Source organism: Sclerotinia sclerotiorum, genomic scaffold, assembly GCF_000146945.2.
Source record: "Sclerotinia sclerotiorum 1980 UF-70 scaffold_13 genomic scaffold, whole genome shotgun sequence".
NCBI lineage: Eukaryota > Fungi > Ascomycota > Leotiomycetes > Helotiales > Sclerotiniaceae > Sclerotinia > Sclerotinia sclerotiorum.
Genome location: NW_001820823.1, coordinates 199,635 through 216,928, shown reverse-complemented (window position 1 = coordinate 216,928; position 17,294 = coordinate 199,635). Strand labels below are relative to the sequence as shown.

Below are 17,294 nucleotides of genomic sequence, written 5' to 3'. Positions count from 1 at the left end.
ACTTTTATTATGTATACCCAATCACCTTTTACACCTGCTCAGATTGAAGAGAAGCTTCAACAGGCTATAGTTGCACTTCAATTAAAAGAATTTAAATCAATTAGAAAGGCTGCAGAGCATTTTGAAGTCTTTAAGTCCACTCTAGCCGATAGGCTGGCTGGGAAGAAAACACGTTCCCAAACCCACGAAATGGCTCAAATTCTTTCAAACGCAGAAGAAAATACTCTTGTACGATGGATTTCACAACTCACGATCACTGGATTCCCTGCTACACCTATATTGGTGAAGGAAATAGCCGACGAAATTCGTCTTCGACGCGTTCAGATCGCGTCATCTCGAATTCCTACCTCGACAGAAATTCCATCTATAGGCCACAAATGGATCTATAGATTCCAAAAACGATATCTAGAACTTAAAACATGCTATTTATATCAATTAAAATCTAATTGGGCTAAAAAGGCAATTCTGGAGAATATTTAGACTTGATTTGATATATTTTGTATATATCTCATTGAACGAAAGTATAAATTAGATGATATATATAATATGGACGAAATCGGATTTGGAGTTGTAAGTACTCAAAGTATATGTATTATAGTCGATTCTACTCAGAAATCGAATTGGAAAGTTACAGCTGGCAAGCAAGAATGGATAACTGTATTTGAATGTGTTAATGCAGTTGGAAAGGCTTTATCACCTATAATCATTTTCAAGGCTCAGAATACGAATTCTGTATGGATTCCAAAGGATACACCTCAAAGCTGGCAGTTCTCTACTAATACGAATAGATGGACCTTAAATAGTTATAGATTAGAATAGTTAAAAAGGGTTTTCGAACCAGAATCCAAGAAAGTGTCAGGTGACCGACCTCGACTTTTGATCATGGATGGTCATTCAAGTTATATTACAGGTAGCTTTATTGCTTTCTGTATAGAGAAGGATATCGATTTACTTATATTACCTCCTCATTGCTCCCACTTGCTTCAGCCATTTGATATTGCGGTGTATGGGCCAATGAAACGATATCATGCTTTGGAGGTCGATCGATATTCTCGAATTGGTATAAAGCGAATTCAAAGAGCTGAATGAATAGAACTTTTTCAAAATATTAGAAAAAAAGCATTGAATTCTTCTAATATTAAAGCTAGTTGGAAAAAAGCTGGTTTAGTATCTTTTGCCTTACGAAAAGTACTCGATACATTACCATTTAATTCCTTCTAGCAACCTTCTACTCCACAAATGAGAATCCCCAATCAAGATCTAGATTTATCTGTACTTAGAAGTTCTCCTCCAGATGGGACAGAACTAATGCAAGCAAATCAGATCTTTAATACAGTTTTAGCAAGCAATGGTTCTTCTGCATCACCAACTCGTCGATATGCCAAGAGAATGATTAGGCTTGTAGAATCTCAAAATGCTGAGATAGCCTTACTTCGGAAACAGCTCGCTGATACTCAGGAAGTAATTGAGACTCGAAAAAAGAGAACTAAAGGCAAAAGAGTCAAATTACAAGGTCAATTTGTCTTTAGTACTAAGGAAATACTGAAAATAGTACATGAGGCGGAGGAAAAACCTAAGGAGAAAAAGCTACGAGGACGACCACGCAAGCGCCCAATTGAAGAATCAGAAGAAGAGATTGAAGAAGAAGAACTAGAGAATAGTTCAAATGATTCAGAATTGGAATTGGAGGATTGTGTGGCTCGTAGAACAAGATCGCGTGTAGAATAATTGAAAAAGTGTCCGAGTTCCCCATATGTCCGAGTTCCCCATACATTACGTTATTATATTTTTACATCTTTAGATCTCTATATTCTGATCATTCTGATATCCGCCGGAATATTTATATGAATATGAATGTGAATGTGAATGATTGATAAATGATTGTATAAATTATAAAGATATGAAGATATGAGATATTATCATTCATCTAAACTACTCTATGTATATCTTTATATATATATATATTTATTTATTGACCTCGAGACTTATTAACTATTCACTAGATTACATAACGTGGTTTATCAGGACCCTGTACATATCAGGACCCTGTACACTTTTACCTCAATTGCCCACATTCCATTGAAATAAAATTACAACAATACTATAAATTAGAATTAAATTACATATAATTCAAAGATCAACTAATGCTGGATCTAATTGACAAGTTCGTGCATTATATGAAGCACTACCACATTTGCTATATTATCATATAGTAGCTTGCCTTCTTGCTGAAGAATCACCATTTGTAAATTCATTACATCATATCTGATCTTCTATATTTTCTTGTTCTAATATATCATGTTTATCTTCTACTGAAAGTACTTCTTCTTTTTGTATTAAAGCTTTTCTAGTTTTCTGGTGTTTACTAAATGCTTTATTTGCTTTGTAGAGACTATGAACCTCAGCAGCTAAAAGCGTATTCGTATAAGCTAAAAGCTCTATACCTTTAGCTAAAGCTGTAATTGTTTTAAATATTGGAGTAGATGAGCTCCCTTGATATTGAGTAATACGACTTTTCATTAAAGTAAATTGAGAAAAAGCTTCAATTGGATTATAAAATATTTGAGATTGCCATATATCAGGATCGATTGATATTGATCTATTTGATGAAGTTCTTATTCGAATATCTAGCTTTGAAAGTACAATTTCCGGATTAAATGGGATTAGCCCAGCTTTGCGGAACCCAGCTTTACCATTTGATATAGGTATTGCTTCGATATATACAGCTTTGAAGGCTTGAAAGAACTCGGTTTTGGTAATATGAGTAATATACACCTTGATAAAGTTCTCGATTTGTTGATTATATAAATACTTTAAAGGACCAAAATAATCGATATTGAGTGGTTGAGTTAAATATGAAGAATGAGATAGTAAACTAAGTAATATAATGTTGTGTTCCTTACAGTATTCCTGAAATGCTGGCGATTTATAACTTTCATGCCCATCAAGCACTAGCATTCGATATCTACCCACTTTTCTACTTTTAGTATGTTTATTAAAGTGCTTAATCCATTCAAGATCTATCTCATTATCTGTCTATTTATTGATAATAGGTTTAATAAGCCAATCGTATAGTAAATCATCTTCGGTATACCAATTTGAAAGATGGTATTCGCCTTTTACTATCAAAAACGGAGGTATATTATAACTTTCTCCATCAACACAAATAATCGCTATAGCCTATTCTCGATTGCTTGATTGTATAGCTTTGCTTTTTCCATATCGACCAACTCCAGTAACTACTATATATAATGATATTTGTCCCATTATAAAGCCTATCTCATCGAAGTTATAGAAATCGTAGTCCAGAATACCATATTTGGCCTATATATTCGATACCAATCGAAACCATCTTTCAATAAGCTCTGAATCTTCGCAGAGAGCTTTTTGAAAGTTATAAATACAATTAAAACGCATCTTTAATTCTGTATATTGTTTTATAAAACGATGAGCCCAGAGCTTTTCAACCTTCTTCGTACCCTGCGTTTTGAATATATAATTCGCTATATCTTCTATATCATTTATTCGAGGACTAAACCCTCTTTCATCTATATCCAATATATATTGAAGAAGCGATTTCTTCTTCAATTCTGTCATTTTATGATTTGCTGATCGATGTTCAGTAAAAGACAGAATTCTATTCATTCTAGAAGTAAGGGTAATATGAGGTATATTATAGAGTTTTGCAGCTTTCCGAATACTCAAATTTTGAGATGTACGAATAGCCTCAATAGCTAAATTGATTCGAGCTTCTTTTGAAGTAGTTTGCATAATTAAATATTGATAAATCGCGTGTTGAAGTTGAAAGGTGATAATTGAGGTAAAAGTGTACAGGGTCCTGATATGTACAGGGTCCTGATAAACCACGTTACATCATATGAGATTACCTTACCTAAGACACCTAATCCACAAATAAATGAATATCATACTCGTAATCCAATAAATGATAAAACAAAGTGCGTATAAACCATAGGTAATTATAAGAATATTCACAAGATGTAGAGGATATTTTATATATTTTTTATAGATTTCGATTTATATAATTATTTATATATGTGTATTGTTATAATAATCTAATCGATATCCACCATAACCTGACGAAGTATATGAGCAATAACCTCATATAAGATACGATATACAACCCAACCCAACCCAACCCACTCTAGCTCTGAGAACCCCCAACCAATTCTCCATCTATCAATTTCCTTAAATCTTCACACTTCACTCCACTCACTCAAACTTACTGATCTTTATTAAACGCCGCACCACCCGCACTAACAAACTCCAAATCATCCGTCACACTCCCATATTCCGCAACCCAGTAATCAACTAGATAATTCTGTCTAAGTTTCCACATACCCCTATCACCGGTCATGGGTAAAATAGCCTTCCCCATCTGCATGTACGTCGAACTAAGATTAAACAAAGGACCTGATTGCATTTTCTCGCTAGGAAGTCTAGGGACCGCCGTGATGAGATTTCTCTCCCGCATGTGTTTCATGAGACGTACCAATACGCTCGCCGTATTTTCCGCTCCTAATGTCCACGATGCGTTTACGTATCCGATGACCGTTATCGCGTTGGGCATATCTTGAAGCATTACGCCTCTCCACATGTATTTTTTGGGGTAATCATATGGAACTCCATCAATGCTTACTTTCGCGCCACCGGCCATTTGCATTTTTAATCCGGTAGCTGTGACGATTATATCGGCGTCGAGAGTTTTTCCCGAATCGAGCTCGATGCCGGATGAAGTGACGGTTTTGATCGTGTCGGTTACGACATCGGCTTTTCCTGAATGAAGACATTTAAAGAAATCCCCATCGGGACATGCGCATATACGCTGTTCCCAGGGATTGTACTTGGGGCTAAAATGAGGGTCGATTGGGATAGTGGATGGGATTTGCTTCTTGATTCCCTTGTGGAGGATACTTCGAGCAAAGTCGGGAAAGAAGCGACAGAAATGGAAGAATAATAAGGGCAATACGAGGAATCTCCATCGTATCAACTGGTCAGCCACCGAGTCTGGAAGGAATTTCCGTAGTACATCTCCGCCTGAAGAGGTTTTTGGGACTCCTATGATCCAAGTAGGGCTTCGTTGTAACATAGTTACTTTGGCAGCTTTCTCTGCTAGATTTGGTATTAAAGTAATGGCCGTAGCACCACTTCCAATGACGACTATCTTCTTGTCCGTGTAATCGAGGTCTTCAGGCCAAAATTGAGGATGTACATTTTGACCTTTGAAGTTGTCCAAGCCAGGTATTTCCGTCTTCAATGGCTCATTATAGTTGTAATATCCTGTGCCCCAGACAATCCATCGTCCTTTTATGGTGCTTTTGCTTCCACCAGCTTCGACTGATACTGACCATTGTTGTTGCTCTGTTGACCAATCTGCGGCCGTAACATTATGATGAAACTTGATATTCTTATCAATTCCAAATTTCTCGGCCGCTTCTTGAAAATATGTGCGAATTGATTCTCCGTCTGCGATTAACGTAGGGCTCGTCCATGGATACCACGATAATCCAAATGTATATAGATTGGAGTCGGACCTGATACCAGGATATCGAAATAAATCCCAAGTTCCGCCAATTGCCCCGCGGTTCTCGAGTATGGTATATGTTAGATCGGGAAATTCTGCTTGTAGGCGACTGTAAAGGAGTTAGCCGTCTGACTTTGAAGTAATTGAACCCAATGGCTGGATTGCTGATGTGAGCCAAGGATCAATGCTCAATCGGTCGTCTTACTATGCAGTATTGATTCCCGATAGGCCCGCGCCTATGATCACGACGTCGTAATCGCAGTTCCCAGATCTTTCTACTGAACCCATTGTGGTGATTTTTGTTGTTGCGCAAATCTATGTGGTGAAAATATGTGTTGACGTTGATGCTACATGAATGGGAAGTTTGACCATTGACAACAAGAAGAGGATGGATAAGCAAAGAGGAGAGAAGCAAGATATAAGAAGCAGAATCACAAGATGATTCAAACTGATTTAGGTCAATGGATGGAAAGTATACCGGTATACCGAGGTATAGACTCAATACGTTGAGAGGGAAATTTTGAAATCTATGGTGAAGTCTCCACCGTACACGTCAAACTCGCGTTCCCGGCTCTTAGAAGAGCACCGAGGCCTAAGCACCTCCCACCTCCCTCTCGGATAGGTGGTGAATTATAGTAGTCCGTAGTGGTACGATCGACCAGCTCATACATATGGGGATTGTGGATTGGGTATTGAGGGTTGGCAGAGATAAGGCGAAACAGATGGTGGAAGTACCGAGAGGGAGCATGGATGAAGAGGTAGAAAAGTCAAACCAAGATATCTGTGCGAGTTTGCAGCAAACACAATTGAAACATACTGAGATAAGAATTCTGCGGGATGGATAAAAGAAATCACATGTCAAAGTCGAGTTATTTAGTCTTAGGCATCATGATATTGACTGCTTCAAACATTTGTATGGCATATACCTATGGAGTACTGCTATAACAAACCATCAATAGCCTCAGTATGGATGATTACCAATCTTTCAATATCTACAAGGTAGACTGAGCTTTTCACAACTGGGGCATAAGGTAGAGAGGGGCTGATCCGAGACCCGGGGTAGATCCCGCCCGGATAACATATATTCCTGTAACCTTATGACAAGCTACTACGTATGTACGAAGAGGATTATTTACAAATTCGGATTCGGAAACTTCAAATTCCGATACTTTTTCAATTTCATATCAGATTATTTGAAATTCTAAAGTCAATTAATCTATAAGATGTTCGAATCTCATAAATTATTCTTCAATTGTAAAAGGAAAAGTATCAGAATGAAAAAATTCTGAATTCTAACCCACTATTGATTCTTTTCTTAAACGGCTTAGCTTATCGTAAAGTTGTTGAGTTTATGCGATGCTACTCTGCTTTACCTTAAAGGTACTTCTACGGCTATGAGTTTTGTAAAAGCCGAAAGTCAGATCGGTTTTAAGAGAAGAAAAGCTTTAATAGATACTTCAAGAGTATACACGCATTAGGAGATAATGGACTTAAACCCGGATACTGACTACCGAGGTCTATACCGAGTACTTACCGACAGTATAAGTAATTAATTGATTACAAAGAGCAATTATTTTTTAGTGTTTGAAGTTTTATGAGATTATATATTTAAAAAAAAATTATAATCTATATAATATTATAATAATAGACTTTAAATCTTATTTTATTTTATATGATTTTCAAAAGTTTTTAGAAATAAAATTTTTATTTAAAAAGAATTCTAAAATGATTTTTGTAACGATACTGTACTGGAGGCAGCGGCTGCCTAAGGTTTCGTCTGGTTGGTAGTTGTGTTACGTCCAAAACGATTAGCATGTCACATGACCATAAAACATGTGATGGAACGGTGAGGAACGAACGTTCCTAGGAACAACCAGGAACGACGATTCCTAGTTAACCATAGGCACGAAGGACTATATAATCAAGATGGATTTCTTTTGTATAGAGCTTCGTGCTCAAGATCAATCATTTAGTATACTCTACTATTAGTTACGAATTGCATTATTGTCATTACTTTAAGTCCCTGCTTGACGCCTAGTTATAAACCACCTCGAGAGCCTAGAGCACTTCCACGTGATCTAGACGGCAAACCTCGTAACATAATTTAAAAATAAAAGACCTTCTTTAAGTGTAAGAGAAATATAAAGAAAGTATAGATTATTTGTATTCCTGTAGAATACTAAAGATAGCTCATCAGAGATTGTATAAACTTGGGGTGCTTGAAAGTTAAAATCCTGCTTTATGTTCTTGGCATTTCACCACCTCGATATAGTATCTCAAAATCAGAGTTGGCGCTAAAGGCATTCTAGGTGTAGGTGTGAAGAGGGTTGTCTTATTACTGGTGCTACGATTCCTGATTATATAGACCCACAATCATCGTACTTTCCATATTGAGCCTAACAGCGCACGGCAGTCAAGATGACTGAAAGAGTTGGAGGGGGATATCTTTACCCCACACCTCCATAACATTTCTTATTGGACCTCAATATGCTGAGGTATCCACCAGATCTTGCGAACATGATTGACTGATAGGTTAATCATGCTTCATAACACCTCACCCTCAACATCTTTCACAAAAGCTTACCCAGGCTTCCTCCATGCTACGAAAATGCTTTGTAAAGTATGTGATAGCTTGAATGTTACCGACCTACTTAAGCTAGCCAAAGCCAATAATGATGACGGATTTTATTCCCAACTTGAGCACCACAAAAGATACCATGATCTCCTTGCGGCAGCGTCATCTGGATGTGAGCTTTGCTTACTTCTTCAGCAACAGAGTGAAGAAGAAAAACTCAAAATACTCGAGGAATGTTCATTTACACCCTTCCAAGAATTCCGCACTAAGGAGCGTGATGGTACATTTACACGGGAACAAAAATTCCGAACTATGGAGTCGAAGGGTAAATATATGAATTTGAGAGTAGGAATTGTGTCTCCATATCCATATGCCCACGACAAGTTTGAAGAACCAAAGATGTACTATTGGTTAACTTTCACACATTGGGAGCTCGCAGGGTACGGAGCGCATAAATAGTATAAATGTGACGATGAAACTTTAATGATTTATTATTTGCGGACGCCTAGAGGTATTGCTGGTCTTCAATATGTAATGCTGATAAACATGATTCATCATACTATCACTAACTATCAATATGCAATAGATCAGCCCAAATTTGTCGGAGGTGTTCAAATAGGCCAATTTGTTCCTGATGGAAATTTGGCATCCGAGACGAATTTTGATATTGCTCGAGGTTGGATGAATACTTGTTTCTCGGAGCATTCTAAATCGAAATGTCCTTCTCTTGACGACAAACACTTTCCCTCTAGAGTCATTAGTGTTGGTGCAAAAGACACGGATCCATTTCTTATTCTAACAAATGGCGTTAAGGGTAAATATATCACGCTGAGCCACTGTTGGGGAGGACAAATTGATACTATTTTGACAACATCGAACCTGCAATCCTTCCAGAACAAGATCGAAATGTCAAGATTACCGGCAAACTTCAGAGACGCCGTTTTGATCACACGGGCGCTTGGAATCGAGTATCTCTGGATTGACTCATTATGCATCATTCAAGACTTCAAGTATGATTGGGAAGTTGTTGACCACCTGGGATCTTGGCAGCATATGCATATATATTGCATGATGCATATAAGGAGCAAACAAAACTCAACTTTTAATTCATTCTTTCCTTTTTGGTATACTGTTTGTTTGCTTTCAATATTTTGATTTCAAAGCACTTTAATTCCGAAGGCTGAAGACCTAACCTTATTCCTTCATTTTTTGAACATATACTCGCAGCTTAACTGCTTAGCTAGAGAATCAATCAATTCAATCTGATGCTCTTTCTGGTCTCAATAAACCCAATAACATTTGATATCGAGGATTTTGATACATGGCCGGCTTCAGATCTGTGGATGAGAGAGACTTTAAAGTTGATTTGATCTATATTCTGATGGAGGAACAGGGGATTTGAGCAGATAGACCAGAACGCGGTTAACCAGGTTATGAAAGCTGTTGCCCGGAAAATTTCAGAAAGGCAGGATATGTATGAAATCATTGAGCATGATATTGCACTAGCAACCGTAGAGTAGTTGTGATAAATTTGTACACCCAATACTTGACGACCTGTTTGATTAAAAGATGTGATCCAAAGACATATCCCCAAAACTATCATCTTACAGAATATTCTACGCTAGATGATTTTGGCAGATACTACTGCACAACTCATGATCAACAATCTCAATTGATGAATTAAAAAAGACATCTTTCATGTCTTCTCACCTCCTATGGAAAACTTCGAGACCTCCCTAGCGAATTAAGCGAGGGCTATCTTCGATCAGACCCCTTACTACGCTTCCTCGCCTCGGATGATTCACTATGATGCTCGTCAGGCTTGCCTTTCCCGATTTTAATCACATTTCCTCATGATAAGATAGCTTCAAGTTTCAATAGGTACACCATGCGTATGCCTCCCACTCTCAGACGATTTCCTTTTCACTCCCACATCTACCTCAAAACTCGAAAGGAATATCGCAGGTACTTGACTTGAAGAAAAATGGTGTTTAGTTCGATCGTGATCGTGAATACTTATTCATGTATGACATTATATATTTTGACTCTGGCGCATCTTGCAGCGAATCGTCAATTGATAGCATGCTCACATCCTATTAGAAACGAAGGAATTGAATAATAGATAGCTTGGATATGTCATTATGGATAATACAACTGTCGGAAAGTAGATTATTTTCCCAAAAAGCAATTGCTGGACGCGATTTCTTTTTGAGCAGGCAATGAAGAACTTTATGGGATTTGCAGCTATAGTGACTCTGCGTGTGCAATTAGCAGTGGGACGAGTAGTTTTGTGCGTAAAAATGCTGGTTAAGGGAGCGTATGCGGGAGTTGTTGCAATTCGGAGACTGGTGGTGCGAATTGATGCTACAGGTGAAGAGGGCTTTTCAACACGCATGGTATCTTCTGACCTTTTTAGGATACTACCATATTTGAAAGATAACATAAAATGCCTGTACATGAATAGCGAAGTATTGGGTAGATCAACGATAATAGTGGTTCAGTCAGTTCATTTTAAACCTTGAATCTACGCCGAATAACAGATCAGAATGAAATATCCATAACTTTTCCAATATTGAAAACTTTTGTATCTACTCTGGTCTGGACTATTATCATATTCATAATGGCAACGAGATAATTTAATCAGATAAAGGATCAAACAAACAAGCAAGTCTCTAGGCTACGGAAAACTTTTCTCATTAGGTTCGAAGAAATAATCTTCAGCTATTTACAGTTGTCTTAATGAAAGCTTCCGCGCCCACTTTCGGGAATCCTGAATCTCCGGAGAAATTAACTAATATGTACATGCATTTGAAGCTCAGAATGACTTGATACTTCTAGCCAAAAGTCCATCGAGTACCAAAACTTAAGCGTGGTCAATTGGGGATGGACCAGCGTCAATGGGGTAGGAGAAAATGTTATTGGGACCCTCGGCCATCAATCCATTTCCACCAGGTCTCATTTGAGAAGCTGGAAGCCACAATTTCTTGTCGGAAGTAACCCACATAAGATCAGTCCAGAGCAAAGCATCATCTTGAACAAGAATAGATGCATATCCCTCAGGAGTAACTTTCCAGATGGCAAGCAAGTTGGTATCGGAAACATAGACGTTTCCATCGCCGTCTATAGTAGTTCCGCCGGTACTGGGTGTTAAGGCAAAAGCGGTGGTGTAGTCGGCGAGAGATGCAGCGAGCGTGCTATTGGTCAATGCAGCATCAACGTAGGCGGTCTCGATGCGGTAAAGTCCTCCGTTGCATGGTTGATAGTAGAGATAGACTCCATCGGGGGAAACTTCAATTTGATCCAGACCAACAGCGAGTGTGCTACCTGCAGCACCGTAGCCAGGAACAAGTGTATGGTTGTACATCATAGGGAACCATGCAACGGCAGATGGGTCGTCAACAAGAACACGAACTCCATCTCCGGTTGTCATGTTCAAAACGACGAGAGCTCCAGCAGTATCGCTCAGATAGGCGACTTCCCCACTAGCACTAAAGCGCACGTCGTCGATACCGCTGTTGGAAGCAATGATGCTGTCGAGATAGTAGATTTTGTCTGCTTCATTGGTGGTAAGGTTGCATCCTACTAGCTTAGTAGATCCATTGACACCGCTTGAACCACCATCAACCAACCAGTAACGACCATCAGGTCCAATTCTAGCACCATCAATACTAACAAATTGAAGGCTTGGGTCGGAGCTCGGATCACTGGCGTTGTAGGAGTTCCAGTAAGCGTCAGGATACAATACTGTGGTGTTGTCGGCGAGGAGCTCTACGGTAATTGGTGGTAAGGTGGTAGAATAGCGCTGGGAAAGAAACTTGCGTCCATCGGCGGAGATGAAGATACCCTGTGTAGGTAATTCTACTGAGTACTCGAGTGTAAGGCCTGGCGCAAGGGCTGCGACCAATGGAACCGAGAGGAGGGAGAGAACAGTGGCAGCAAACATGGTGAAAGTATTGTCTGATAAACTGATGTTAAACGGATGAGTCGTTAATATTTTGGAGCAGCCGGCATATATATACTCGCTTTCACGGCGGTCGGTTCTTGCTGTAGTAGCTTTCACAGCGATTGATGGAAAACGTCATGATGGCATGCACCAGTCCAATTCTTCTCTTTCCATGCAGGTGGACTCCTAGATTTCTCGGAAGAATCTTCAGCCTAGAGGAGATTGATAATCTTGGTGCTAGAGATTACATGACTCCAATGCGTTAGCACTTGCCATATGATGGTAGCCCCTGGTTTCTAGCTGTCAAAATTTCGGAGTTGTGTGCTTCTTGGCAACGCAAGTACGCGTTCTTTGTTGCATTGCATTATCCTGAATATATTCAACGTTGATCAATCTCTTCTCTCCTCCTTGACGAGGAAGCTCAGATTACTGTGATCATGCTATTAAAGTGTGATGACATTCCAACAACTGACAGGTGACATGAGATCAATTTGAAGTTGTGAGCTGGCTCTGCTAATCAATTCCTGTACAAGTCTAAATTTACCAGTAACACGTGCTAACAATACACAACTCGGTATAGAATGTCCCCTCAATCTGATAAACTTGTGCACTACCTCTCTGCATAGTACATACCAATGTAGATGCGGGGTACCATGAAAATGGCACGGCCATGTCCACCACGGGTACGTAATCCCAATATAACGTGGTTCTTCAACAAGGTGTTGTTCATCTCGACATTAGGCCTTATCCCCGAAGAATCATTAGCATCAAGCGGAGCTATGGTTGTTGTTTGATATGTTTTGTTAGCATTAACTTGATTAATCATTCAACATCAATCTGAAGTACCGGTTCATTGCATGTTTAGATGGTTTATGCTCACCTGCGTCCCGAGGCTAAGGGGAGCATAAGTGAAGCTTACTTAGCAAGACCTTGTCCATCCTATGGCAGTTGATAGAGATTATGATCTGCGTGCCTGGCAAATACTACTACCTAGTATGCATAGACTCAAAACTGGAGTAAATACTAATATTTTTTAGGTACATCGCACGTAAGTGACTTGCTGCCAAGACGCCATTCGGTCCCGAGTCGGTCCCGAAAGTCGTAAAAGTTGATGAATTGAGCACAACACCTGTAGGAAGCCGAATCAGGCTGCGCACTGTTGATGTCTGCTCGACGCTCAAGTCTTAATCGAGGCCATATGTGCCACGGGTGATATCCGTAGCGAAAACTGTTGAAGAACGCGTAAACGTAGGGGGAATTCGGATAAACTTCGTCATAATTATCAGATGATCAGATAAGTGCGGAAACATTCAAACTAGATAAGTATAAATGAACTCCACATCTCAAATTTTTGAATCTTCTTCCATTCACTCGTTTTCCAATCCTACCAACAAATCCATATCGTTCCTCAATGTTTTGATGCCTTCCTTCTGTTGATGTGGTTCATTAGATGGATCTATGAATCGATGCTTCCCTGACCGACCTCAAGTTCGCGATCACATTACTGTGTCTCCCAATGGGCTTAGTTTCTCCGCCAAGAAAAGAAAATCAGGCGCGCCAAAACTGTGATCCCTCCCTCCGAAAAAAAAAGGAAATGAATCAAATCACGTGAATTGGTACATTTTGAGATCTCTCATCGCGCTTACCTACCCATTCTTGGTCTTCGGGTCGTAGGATACCATCTCGGAGCACTTGCTGAATATTATTACGATGAGTACTTCATGCGAAGGGCCTTCAAAGGTACCTGCTTCGTGCATCCTTGTGTTCAGAAATAATCAAATAAGAACGGTGGTCGTGACAGCCATTCTCAAGCATTTCCATCCAGACTAAAGGTTTAAAGCCTTGAGCTTATGAAGCATGTGAGGATGTTTCATCATAGGTTAAAATGTTTTAAAGAACTTTTCTGGCGAAGCAATCTCCACGCCAAACCCATTTTTCTATCCCGAAGTTGAGCCAACGGATTATCATCCTGCAGATGACACATCATTGGAGATGTTGTGGCGAACCAATGAACAGGAGGAAAGTCTTCCGAGGTGGAGTGCTCTACGACTACACCGGTGTAGATTTTTCGTTTGTTCTGCAGATCTGTGACTTCGTGTGTTTATCCTAGCAAGGCGAGATTTGGTTTTGGGTTCTCAAACATGTCAACTGCTTTGAAGCTTGAAGCGTGACTATATTTGCCAGTAGAAGAGTTGTTATTAGGCTTTACTCTCATTCATTTTTATGAAGACATCAAGGATGTAAGCATATGCAAAAATATTCCGCCCAATCGGCAAAGTTCCCAAAATCTACTTCTCCATATCCGTCTTGACTCAAGTGGGCTTTTTTATGGAAAGTTCCTGACTAGCTCTTATGCAACCAGATAAGGTAGGTTAAGCTTATCAAACTCAGAGCTTACCCTGAGTATATCCACAATGATACCTTATCGTTCAAAAAAAAAAAGTCAAGGTGGAAGGTCCTGCGCATGCGGATTATCAGTCCACATCTAGATTTTCAAATATTCTGTGGAAACCGTGTTTGGTGGTGTGGCAGTTGGATATAACTATATCTTCACATTTGCTTCTACTTGTATTTTCCTGTATCTTCAGTTGTTACCTTCATCTCTCAAGCTCGCTGGAAGTATCCTCCTGTCTTTCGCTCTATCATTCCTTTACCACCTCATAGTTTATTTGACCTGGAAGAATGACCATTCCCTCGCGCAACCCGTGGCTCGCCAAATGCCTAACAATGCCACCAAAATACATACAAGCATCTGTCATTATCTCGATCGGTGGTATTCTATTTGGTCTTGACACGGGCACCATCGGTCCTTTAACAGTGATGCCTCAGTTCTACGCAACTTTTGGTACACTCTCATCAACCGTCGTACGTATATCCTTCCCCCTTCATTTCCTCACTTATTTCATTCAACTAAATCTAACACGACTCTTCCTCCCAGCACGGTCTTGTTGTTTCCACAATCCTCATACCTGCAGCACTCTCCTCGATGTTTACCGGCCACTTAGCCAATGCCCTCGGTCGTTTAGCAGCTACTGCAATTGGCTCCTTCATTTTTGGTATTGGCGCAGCCATTGAATGTTCATCTTTTCAACTCGCTCAACTCTTTGTCGGTCGTGCCATCAAAGGACTTGGCGAAGGATTTTTCCTAAGCACATTAACTGTTTATATCACAGAGATATCACCTCCTTCCCAAAGAGGTACTTTAGCCAGTCTTCCACAGCTTGCTACCACTTTGGGATGCCTTGCAGGCTATTTTATGTGTTATGGGTCTGTGGAAATAGGATCAAGCTTAAGTTGGCGATTACCTTTTGCGGTACAAGCAATTATCGCATTCTTGTTCACAGCTAGCACTATGTTATTCCTACCGCAGAGTCCAAGATGGTTAGCAGCAAGAGGAAAGTTTGAGGAAGCGGAGCGAGTATGGTTACATCTCGCGGTGCCTGAGAAGGAGAGAGAAGGGGTGAAACAGGAGGTAGATGATAATGAGAAAGCGGATCAGGAAGTTAAGACAAAAGACCTATTTGCTATTTTCGCACCCGATGCGTGGAAGAGGACAGTTTTGGGTTTATTCATGATGGCAATGCAGCAGGCGACTGGGATTGATGGTGTCTTATATGTACGTGTCTCCGATATTTTTCCATTCCTTCCACATTCCATCAAAGCGAAAGTATGAAAGTTAACAAAACCAGTACGCACCTATGCTCTTCCAAGCTGCTGGGTTAACCTCATCAACGGCCTCATTTCTTGCCTCGGGTATTTCCGCGCTCCTAATCTTCCTCACTACCATTCCAACCTTCATCCTCGCCGATAAATGGGGTCGCAGAACTAGCACCATTGTTGGCGGCGTCGGACAATTCATCGTAATGTTCATCATCGCCTCTCTCTACGCTTCCGATTCCGTTCATTCCTCTTACGGCGCTGGTCGCTGGGTCGTTATCATCTGCATTTATCTATTCGCGATTATATTTGCTGCAACATGGGCTGTGACGTTCAAAGTATACGTTTCTGAGATTCAAAGTGCTAAAACGAGGGCCGGAGCAACAAGTCTAAGCTTGAGTGCTAGTTGGGTAGTTAATTGGATAATAGCATTCACGACGCCTATATTCCTGGCGAAGAGTGCGAGTGGATGTTATTGGTTGTGGGGAAGCGCGGCCCTAGTGACAGTCATTGTGGCGATAATCTGGATGCCAGAAACGAAGGGGAAGAGTTTGGAGGAGATTGATGCTAGTTTTAGGAAAAGGGACATTAAGGGCACTGTTAGTGAAAGTGGGGTTGTGGAGTTGGGGCCACTGGACGGGTTGGGAGATCAGGATGAGGATACTTCTGAAAGGGCCGACAAACACAATATGAAAGTTACTTCGAGGGTTGTGGTCGATACCGCTGCTTCGAGTTCTCTTGTGTAGCTGTCGAAATTCGTGTGAGATGTTATTCAATGGATTTTGAGCAGAGGGTTATATGAAGGGTCTTTTCCGTACATGTATGAGATCGAAAATGGGGTTAATGATTAATAATCACATAGAATTGGTGGGGAAAAGTAGATTGATATTGTAAGGGTGGAACTGGTATAGATTGCAAGCTGCAAATTAAAAATACAGTCATTCTTGAAGCTAAGATTATCGTAAGAGCTCTAAGTGGCAAAGAATCAGTTAATTGGTTCGAAAACAATAGCAAAACCTTTTGAAAGGCGTTTTCTTACTGTTATGCTGAATCTTCTGAAATATATAGAGAGTCTTACGATGTTGAGACAGTGTATATGCAACGTATGCCTGGATGCTCAAAGCTCGATAGAAGATATCACGGGCCAACTAAACACACTGATCTGTTACGGGACGTAGCGAAATATGAGGATTGCGAGCTTAGCTCATTCCGGAATGGATTAAATTGTAGAACGAGCTAGTTGATATTAATAGAGAAAAAATCGAATTCATTCACAAATGAACTTAGTTTATCCTAAAATTATTTCATATTCTATTGTGACCAAAAGGGTGTTTATAGACCAGCAATTGTATTTAACTTAGAATCTACAGGTGAAGAGCACCTGTAGATGGGGATAGCTACTCTATATATACACAAATGAATGGCCTAGCCGCAATAGCTAGGCAAAAAGAAGTCATATTTATTCCTCCAATGATCTTACTTTACCGATAACCATTGATACCTAGTACTTGTCCGGATCTGATCCTCAGGTCACCTAAATCGCATACTAATCTCGAGTAATCGTATCATGTGTGGAC

The 17,294-nt window shown here is 39.9% G+C and overlaps 8 protein-coding genes across 8 annotated transcripts; 4 read left to right on the top strand and 4 right to left on the bottom strand.

Moving 5' to 3' along the window:
- Positions 1 to 9: 9 nt before the first annotated feature.
- Positions 10 to 819, top strand: SS1G_09224 (hypothetical protein; the record flags this gene model as incomplete). Its single annotated transcript, XM_001589453.1, has 3 exons — positions 10 to 228; positions 533 to 570; positions 804 to 819. 3 exons carry the CDS (start codon positions 10 to 12, stop codon positions 817 to 819), a joined length of 273 nt encoding a protein of 90 aa, XP_001589503.1.
- Positions 820 to 1,308: 489 nt separating this feature from the next.
- SS1G_09223 (hypothetical protein) lies at positions 1,309 to 1,728 on the top strand (the record flags this gene model as incomplete). Its single annotated transcript, XM_001589452.1, has 1 exon — positions 1,309 to 1,728. One exon carries the CDS (start codon positions 1,309 to 1,311, stop codon positions 1,726 to 1,728), a length of 420 nt encoding a protein of 139 aa, XP_001589502.1.
- Positions 1,729 to 2,259: 531 nt separating this feature from the next.
- Positions 2,260 to 3,771, bottom strand: SS1G_09222 (hypothetical protein; the record flags this gene model as incomplete). Its single annotated transcript, XM_001589451.1, has 2 exons — positions 2,260 to 2,972; positions 3,480 to 3,771. The coding sequence occupies 2 exons, from the start codon at positions 3,769 to 3,771 to the stop codon at positions 2,260 to 2,262; spliced, it is 1,005 nt and encodes a 334-aa protein (XP_001589501.1).
- A 292-nt stretch (positions 3,772 to 4,063) lies between these two features.
- SS1G_09221 (hypothetical protein) lies at positions 4,064 to 6,213 on the bottom strand (the record flags this gene model as incomplete). Its single annotated transcript, XM_001589450.1, has 3 exons — positions 4,064 to 4,094; positions 4,245 to 5,640; positions 6,093 to 6,213. 3 exons carry the CDS (start codon positions 6,211 to 6,213, stop codon positions 4,064 to 4,066), a joined length of 1,548 nt encoding a protein of 515 aa, XP_001589500.1.
- Positions 6,214 to 8,150: 1,937 nt separating this feature from the next.
- On the top strand, positions 8,151 to 8,736 carry SS1G_09220 (hypothetical protein; the record flags this gene model as incomplete). The annotated part of the gene is made up of 3 exons (XM_001589449.1): positions 8,151 to 8,162; positions 8,313 to 8,557; positions 8,709 to 8,736. The coding sequence occupies 3 exons, from the start codon at positions 8,151 to 8,153 to the stop codon at positions 8,734 to 8,736; spliced, it is 285 nt and encodes a 94-aa protein (XP_001589499.1).
- A 2,244-nt stretch (positions 8,737 to 10,980) lies between these two features.
- On the bottom strand, positions 10,981 to 12,060 carry SS1G_09219 (hypothetical protein; the record flags this gene model as incomplete). Its single annotated transcript, XM_001589448.1, has 1 exon — positions 10,981 to 12,060. The coding sequence occupies one exon, from the start codon at positions 12,058 to 12,060 to the stop codon at positions 10,981 to 10,983; it is 1,080 nt and encodes a 359-aa protein (XP_001589498.1).
- Positions 12,061 to 12,363: 303 nt separating this feature from the next.
- SS1G_09218 (predicted protein) lies at positions 12,364 to 13,714 on the bottom strand (the record flags this gene model as incomplete). The annotated part of the gene is made up of 4 exons (XM_001589447.1): positions 12,364 to 12,467; positions 12,694 to 12,837; positions 13,449 to 13,490; positions 13,711 to 13,714. The coding sequence occupies 4 exons, from the start codon at positions 13,712 to 13,714 to the stop codon at positions 12,364 to 12,366; spliced, it is 294 nt and encodes a 97-aa protein (XP_001589497.1).
- Positions 13,715 to 14,787: 1,073 nt separating this feature from the next.
- On the top strand, positions 14,788 to 16,463 carry SS1G_09217 (hypothetical protein; the record flags this gene model as incomplete). The annotated part of the gene is made up of 3 exons (XM_001589446.1): positions 14,788 to 14,925; positions 14,999 to 15,676; positions 15,750 to 16,463. 3 exons carry the CDS (start codon positions 14,788 to 14,790, stop codon positions 16,461 to 16,463), a joined length of 1,530 nt encoding a protein of 509 aa, XP_001589496.1.
- Positions 16,464 to 17,294: the final 831 nt, after the last annotated feature.